Here is a 7,885-nt window from a genome sequence, read left to right on the forward strand (position 1 = left end):
ATTCGAGACATCATATTTTCTTTTTTTTTCTTTTTCTTTTACCCGAGTATAAATAAATAAAAAGTTATAACGAGCAAGGGTAATTATTAACTCACACCATACACACACACATATACGTAAGTATATCGTAGATCTCTGTAACAATATCAAAAAAGTTTCGCGAAGTAAAAAAGAATCTTTCGTACCACCCACAAACTTCTTCGAACCTTAACATCGACTTATTTCTACTACCCTTGCCGTTCAATGGCCCCGTCTCGAATCCATTGAAAAGTTTCATCAAAGAGTTGGAATTTTCTATCGGAGCATAAATCGGCTTCTCCGAGCGATGTTTAGGCGACGAAAAGTTGCCAATCGAAGTCTCTTAAGAAGCTACGTAGTAGGTATTTGCTTCAGAGAAAAAGAGAGAATGAGAGAAGAGTCTTTTATAAGTTTTCCGTACACCGAAAAAAAAAAAGTTATGATGAGAAATTACCAAAGTATGATAACAAAGTTTGTTCTGGACAAAGAGAAAAGCACGATTTAATATTAATTCTCGTGTTCTCGTGTATTGCCTGATTACAAACATTTAACTTGCGATAGAACGACGTCATTTACAAACTTATCGACTGTCTTCCGTGATGCGTCAAAAGGAGAAAAATGAAAAAAAAAAAAGAAGAAAAAAAATATCCGGAAATCGCGTAAACAATCAACGAGGGGCTCGTGTCATGCGTCATACACGGAAGAAAAAACGGAAGGATATATCGTAACGAGAGCGTAAAACGTAAAATCGCGACTAACTTTCCAATGTACTTCCCCTTGAAAAGGGGGACATTAAATAACGCGATATTTCTTTTCATATGAAAAAAAAACAAGAAAATTAAACATTGAATAATAATCGATACACCTAATCGCTTTTACGTATCGTTTAAAATCTTATTTAACCCTATCGTTTAATTACTTATTTGGATTATTCTATAAAGATAATACTTACGATAAATCCTAATAATATATTACGAAAACGTACGGATATTATCAACCAAGTAAAATGAAGGAAACACGAAAAATTACTAATAAAAATCAAACTTTTGGAAAAATGTACGATTATCTTGGAATTTGTTGGATTAATAAGAGAAGGAAAAGGGACAGAAGGTACACCCTATTCTTTGTAAATTCTCTCGAAGGAAAAGCGTTATGTATGTTCAACAGATGTCGGTCGTGGAACATTGCAGAGGGAGAAGAAGACGAGGGAGCTTCTCAAGACAAAAATGCCACTTGCGAGGACGTATATATATATATATATATATATATGTATGTATATACGTACGTACGTACGTAAAAGCATCCTCGAGAGAATATTCAATCGTGAGTGGAAAAGACGACGAAGATGCCAACTTACACGAAATCTGTTGCTGATGCAGACGGTTGAGGAAACGAGAAGATCGCTTTCTCTCTCTCTCTTTCTTTCTCTCTCTTTCTCTTTTATAAGAGTCCGTGATACGTCGAGGCAAAAGCAGATAATGTCTATCGCCCTTGGGTATAAATAAATTGCGAAAAAAAAAATTTTACGTAAATGCAACGCGAACGTGATAAGAACGTACATAGACATATCGGTTTGAAGTAAAGAAAGCATAGGGTGTATTTTATTGATAATATTTCTTCTCTCTCGAAGGAGAAATTATCGATACGAAGTGGGTAAATATCGGCCAACGTCGTAAACGAAAGATTTCTTTAAACTTTTACCGTGCTTCAGACATTTCTTTTTTTTTTTTTTTTGTACGAGAATTTCTGAAATAACGTTTACTTTATTTTAATCGTCATGACCCAATCTAATCTCCCTACTTTAACTTATTTTCGTACTGGCACATAATTTTTTTTTAACCAACGACTATATCGAGATATCGCGTAAGGTAAAACAAAGCTTGCTGGATAGCACAGTGACACGCAAAATAAATTAAAAAATCGATTCTCCTTGACTTCTCACTTATCTCAAAATATTCATTTCCTTTCTCTCTCTCTCTCTCTCTCTCTCTCTCTCTCTCTCTCTCTCTCTTTCTCTAGTCTTACTGTTATACTGTTATTCGAATTTTTCATTTCGTCATTAAGGACTTCTTCCGAGAATATTCACGAATTGCCGGATCTATGCTCGTATCATTTTCTCGCTCAAAACTGATTAGATATATAATCATAATATCAAAGCTGAAAGAAATAGAATATTTTTGATTATGACTTTCCGCGTAATCCCGCGATAAAGTAACCCGAAATAATCAGCCGCCATTTTGTTCTCAAACGTACATTGCAAAACGCGGATGTATAATAGCGTCGTATATTGATTTTCACGTGTCGTGTACAAGTCGAGAATAATCCGCCATTTTGTTTTCAATTTTTTCGATCTCGATCTTAAACTGGGTACGTAACGAAGAAACGAGAAGGAAGAGAAGGAATAGAATAACGATAAAAGTTCGTAGCTTGTCAAAAGTCGGTAGCTTGACATCTCTACGCATGTATCCTATGTATATATGCATGTATGCATGTATGTGAATCTCATCGAGAGAACGCGACTCGCCAGTTTCGAGAGCCCTCCTGAAACATACATCCTTCCTCCCGTCTCCCACCAGCACTCTTCACCTCATCCTTCTTCTGCTCCTCCTTCTACTCTATCTCCACAGGGTCCATCGGCCCTACCAAAACAGAGCGCAGGATCAAGGCTCACGAGGGCATTTGGCTGCGTTCAACTTGGAAGCCCTCCAATGGGCTTCGCTCCCTCTCTACCCTCTACCTCTACCTCTCCCTCTCCCTCTCCCTCTTTCTCTCCTCCTCTTCCTCCTTCTCCTCCTCCTCTCTCTCTCTCTCTCTTTCTCTCCCTTTGCTTCTGCCCCTCTCTCTCTCTCTCTCTCTCTCTCTCTTCGTTCCTCTGCTAAAACCCGTTTTAAAAGTCCGTAGGAATGCGTTCTCTCTGCGCGGACTGAAAGAGGGAGAGAGAGGCCTTTCACCTCTCTTTCGCGTTTAAGAGAGCATAGATTTTTCATGGCGGATCCGAGTACGTAAAAATTGGCGGGAAATTTGAAAAACCTATCCGACGTTTCGCTCGAGAAAATTTGTCACGATTTGGAGAATCTTCTTATCGAGGTTTCCTCCTTTCTCTTTATCTCTCTCTCTTAAAACGATCGACAAAAGGAAACGTTATCTCGTCACGGCTCGTTCGAAAGTCCGGATGTAAACACTTCATCTTCGTATCTCTATAAATATTTGCCCCTAGGAATCCGCTCTCTCAACCGTAGTCCTTCGCAAAGGACTAAGGTATACGACCGTTTATCTGATACATATCGGCAGAATTGAAAAGAACGAGGGAAAGAGAAAGAGAGAGATCGGATGGAAGATCGAAGAGATAACGATAAAAAAATTCTCTTTCCTCGGAACCGAACACGTTCGAAGTTTGTGAAACGTTGAAATCTCTAGAAGATATTTAACCTATTTTATCTTGTAAAAAAGAAAGAAAAAGAAATAAGAAAGAAACATCCTACGTGTTACATTGGTAAACCGCTGAAGTATCTAGGATCTTTCCTGATCGAACGGAATCGAAGAGTAATCGAAGGAAGAAACGAGCGGAAATTACGATTCCTTTTCAAGTCGTTCGACCGATTCGTTCGAAGATACATTTAGCGACCGAATCGAATAACACGGATCGTCGAGTTCGGAGAACGCTTTCATCGTTGTTCTTCTGCACTCTTGGAAATCGACGGAGTTTGAATTTACGAGCGAATAGAATATCGGTTGAGCCTTGCAATGTATGCATTTATGTATATATTCACGATATACAACGGTACAGCATATCTACAAGGTGCTCTCACTTTTCTTTCTTTCTTTCTTGTATTTTACGCGAACTATCTAATTGCGATATACTCGAATAAAATAAAATAGAATAAAATAAAAAAGAAAGAAGAAAGCGAAATAAATAAATACTAATGCGAATAATAAAATAAATAGTGATCGCATAGATAAACGATGAGTGCTGAAATATGGTGCATTTCGGTGCATTTCGAAGCTTGACAGTAGAGACGCCATTTTGAAACGATCTGCGAAGGAACAACCTACCCCGAGAATCGCGATCGAGCGGTACACAGGAGTGGACCGGATAGATTACTACTACTACTACACTACTACGTAGCTGTTACAATCGAATCCCGTTATCCGGATATCCGAAGGCGTACAGGTTCGATCTGTGCACCGAACGCGTTGATTGGTCGATCCAAATGGCAAACGAAACGAGCGAGAAATTCTCCCGTAACTTTCACGAATTATTTACGACGACAACGATAATTACGTTACGATAAAGAACATCTATTTGGTATCTATAAAATATATTAATAATAACGATAATTATAACGACGACGACGATGATGATGATGATAGTAATAATAATACATAGTAACAATAATAATAATAGTAATACGAGACTCTTACTCCCGACGTTCCTCTTCCCACCCCAACGAACGACCAATCAGCGTCCTCCTTCGGGAGCGTTCGAAAAACTACAGGAGCAAGTACTCCATCTACAAGATTACTCACGCATATAATAATCTGTCGATGATAGATAGATCGAAAATACAGGAAAAGATTTTATCGAATCGGGTCTTCGTTCGCTCTGCATGTATATATTACATAATATACGTATATAGATATATATATATATATATACAAGTATATATAGGGTGAGGTGAGAGAGTTCGTAGCTCCCTCGGTACATCAAAGTTGAGCAGGACTTCGAAGCTGGCGCGACGAGGAGGGAGGTAGTGGGAGAGGCAGGCGAGAGAGCGATAGATAGAGATAGAGATAGAGAGAAAGAGAGAGAAGAGGGGGAGTGAACCAGCGTCCCGCGCTACCCCGTAGAAACGCGACGCCTAGGAATGGGAAGCTTTAACGCGGGTAAAATCCATCGATCAGCCGTTCTAGAACGGGCGAGGTGATCAACCCCGTTGTCCTTCAACAATGACGACGACGACGACGATGACGATGACGGCAACTCCCACGACGTACATAAGGGTACAAACAAAGAACGATGCGTACTGGATAGAGGGATAGGTAAGAAGTAAGTAAAAGGGAAGGTAAATAAAAAAAAGGGAGATAAAGAGAAAAGGAAGGGAAAAAAAATAATAACAAACTACGAGGGACTTACCTCGTACTTGATACCATTCAATCGTAGCCACGTCTCGACCTTGAGGCAATAAGGTGAAATCGAGGGCAAAAGCGCAGTACGGAAGAATTGATAGAGATAAACAACGTCCTTCTCGTAGTTGGTCTTATGAACGGTGACGGGCTTCGCCGGTGCGGAGGACGCCGCGGAGGCGGCGGTTCCGCCGCCGGCACCGGCGGCGTCGGCCGTCTCCTCCTTTTTCCCGGCCTCCTCCTTCTTAGCGGCGTCCTTCTCCTCTTGCTTGTTGTCCGGCGGCGTCTCGTCCTTCAGAGCCTCTTTCATTTCTTTCACGTCCTTTATCTCCTTACTCTCGGGCCCGTTGTTCTCCGTTTCGGTAGCCATCGTCATTTCGAAACTGATTCTCTTTTACTCTCGATCGAGAATTGCCCTTCGCACGCGAAAGTCTTTTCCTCTTCCCTGATATGCGTGTATCTTCCCTTCTCTATCTCTATCTCTAGCTGTATCTCTCTTTCTTTCTTTCTCTCACGACCGATATGTCTATATATCGAGAGTGTTTCGTCTTACAATATATACGTATCTATGCGTTTGTAAAAAAGAAGCGAAGTGTACGCACGAAGAGCGATCGGAACACTCTCGGATCGTAGCAGCAACCACCGACGACTAGTCTCGACGACAGCACGCACCGCACGAACGTTACGCCGGGTACTCCTCGGTGCACGTCGTCTCTCTCTCTGCCTCGCCGGCCGGCTCCTTCTCCTCTCGATACCCCCCCGGTGTGTCTACGCCGGAGAGAGCCCCGTCATTCCACTCGGCGACGCTCCCCCCCTCTCGCTCAACCTACCGTCCCCCTCCCCCGCTCCCCTACGTACACTCGATCCGCGCTTTCTCCTTCTCTCTCGCACGCTCCTCTCGTCCTTCTCGCTCCTGCGCGAGGCCTACGCGAACGTTCCGCGCATGCGCGAGCGCCACACCCCGCCGCCGTAGACACGGACGCCATATTTAATTGCTCCGCCACCCCTGGCTCGCCCTCCTCCTTCTCCTCCTGCCCCCTCTTCCTGCTCTGGCTACTCTATACTCTTTCTTTCTTTCTTACTCTTCGTCTATCTATCTCTATCCCTATCTCTCTCTCTCTCTCTCTCTCTCTCTTTCTCTTTCAGAGAACGCTGACGCCCTACGCCCTTCGGCAACGTCGCCACCACCGCCGTGCGCGTCCAAGGACCCGGCAACGTCGCGCGCAACCGAGAAGAGAGAGAGAAAGAGAGAGAAAGATGCGAGAGCTATACCAAAGAACACCCTTTTCACGGATTACTTTTTTCCACCTCTCTACGTGCCCAGACCATAGACTTCTTTCTCTCTCTCTCTTGTTCTATACTTCGCCCTGTATTTGAGGAAGTACTTGCGAGCTGGATTCTATGATGCTTTAGCTAGATTCTCTCTTTTCTCTCTCTCTCTCTCTCTCTCTCTCTCTCTCTCTCTCTCTCTCTTCTGTTGCTCCTTAAGAATTCCCTCTGCCGGTATAGAAGACGTGTATCCTCACACATCCCTCGGAGACAAGGCATCGACTTTTCCAACCTTCTTACCGATCTCGTTATCATCGATATTGAAAGGAAAGAGATTAGTAAGGTGTTTGGTGGTATTAGAAAGGATCTTTTCGTCGCTTAACGCACACCCTCGACATTGGCCATGCTGGACATCGAATCGAATTCGTGTGAAAGGGGCTGTTAGCTCACGTTGCTCCGCGTTTCGCTAAGGGTGAAGGAGGGTCCGGCTTAACGAATTTCCAACGAATAGATTTAGAAACGCTTATTATGTAGATACATACGTATGTCTACACATATGTATTTACGTACACCCGTATTTGTTCCATGTACACATTCGATGGAATAAGAAAGGGGTGGCGATACGTACACGCGCGTGTGACTTTTTAACCCTGCTGGACTAGCAAGAAACGTTCGAGAAACGTTAGCAGGCAATGTAATTTAATATGTATGACCCAAGAGCACCGAATCGAATTACATCAGAACGAAGAATACGCTTCTCGTTCTTTAGTCTCCATTCGTCAAAAAGTTTCAATGATTTATGACATTTACCAGAGGAACGAACCAACGAATGGAATAACGAACGAGCCAACCAACCAACGAACGACGAACGAACGAACGAACGGGATCGATATCTTTATTGTTTACCAGAAAAAACGAAGGCTCGCAAGTCACGTGTGTCATTCTTATTTCTCATCTCTTTTTATTCTTCCCCTATCCTCTTCTTCGTGTCTCTCTCGGCGGTTACTTTGAACGTTTTATAATTGAGATAGCTGCTTGTCTCTTTCTCTCTCTCTCTCTCTCTCTCTCTCTCTCTCTCTCTCTCTCTCTTCCGTCTTCGAGATAATTGTAATCGCGCGAAGCAACACGCTATTTGTCTACGTTGCTTTTAATTGACTGACAGACCGAACGAGCTCCCTCGAGGAAAATAGCAGAGATAGATAGATAGAGATAAAGAGAGAAAGAGAGAGAAGAAACTATATTAATCTATCTTTCTCATTCCTTCTGATTGTTGCCGAAAATAAATTCTCTGTTTCTTCGTTTCGAAATATCGTGAAAGATTTCTCAATATTCAAGATATCTACATATCTATTGTACATAAGCATGTTCTAAAGTACCCAAATGATATATTCTTTAAAAAATATATTGAGAATGATTCCCGTCGTACCACTGATTATTTTATACGATGAGAAAAAAAAATACGTCGCTCGATTTC

The 7,885-nt window shown here is 42.1% G+C and overlaps 1 protein-coding gene across 2 annotated transcripts in view; it reads right to left on the reverse strand.

The window, feature by feature from the left end:
- LOC127063771 (failed axon connections) overlaps window positions 1-5,897 on the reverse strand; it is a 42,193-nt gene extending 36,296 nt beyond the window's left edge. The window contains exon 1 of one of the 2 annotated variants that reach the window (XM_050993949.1): window positions 5,153-5,897. In XM_050993949.1, coding sequence (XP_050849906.1) covers window positions 5,153-5,518 — 366 coding nt within the window. In that variant the 5' untranslated portion in view covers window positions 5,519-5,897. The remainder of the gene's footprint in view (window positions 1-5,152) is intronic. The other variant, XM_050993950.1, reaches the window with a different exon arrangement.
- Between the last annotated feature and the right edge of the window lie 1,988 nt (window positions 5,898-7,885).

This window comes from Vespula vulgaris, chromosome 5, assembly GCF_905475345.1.
Source record: "Vespula vulgaris chromosome 5, iyVesVulg1.1, whole genome shotgun sequence".
In the NCBI taxonomy this organism is placed as follows: Eukaryota; Metazoa; Arthropoda; class Insecta; order Hymenoptera; family Vespidae; genus Vespula; species Vespula vulgaris.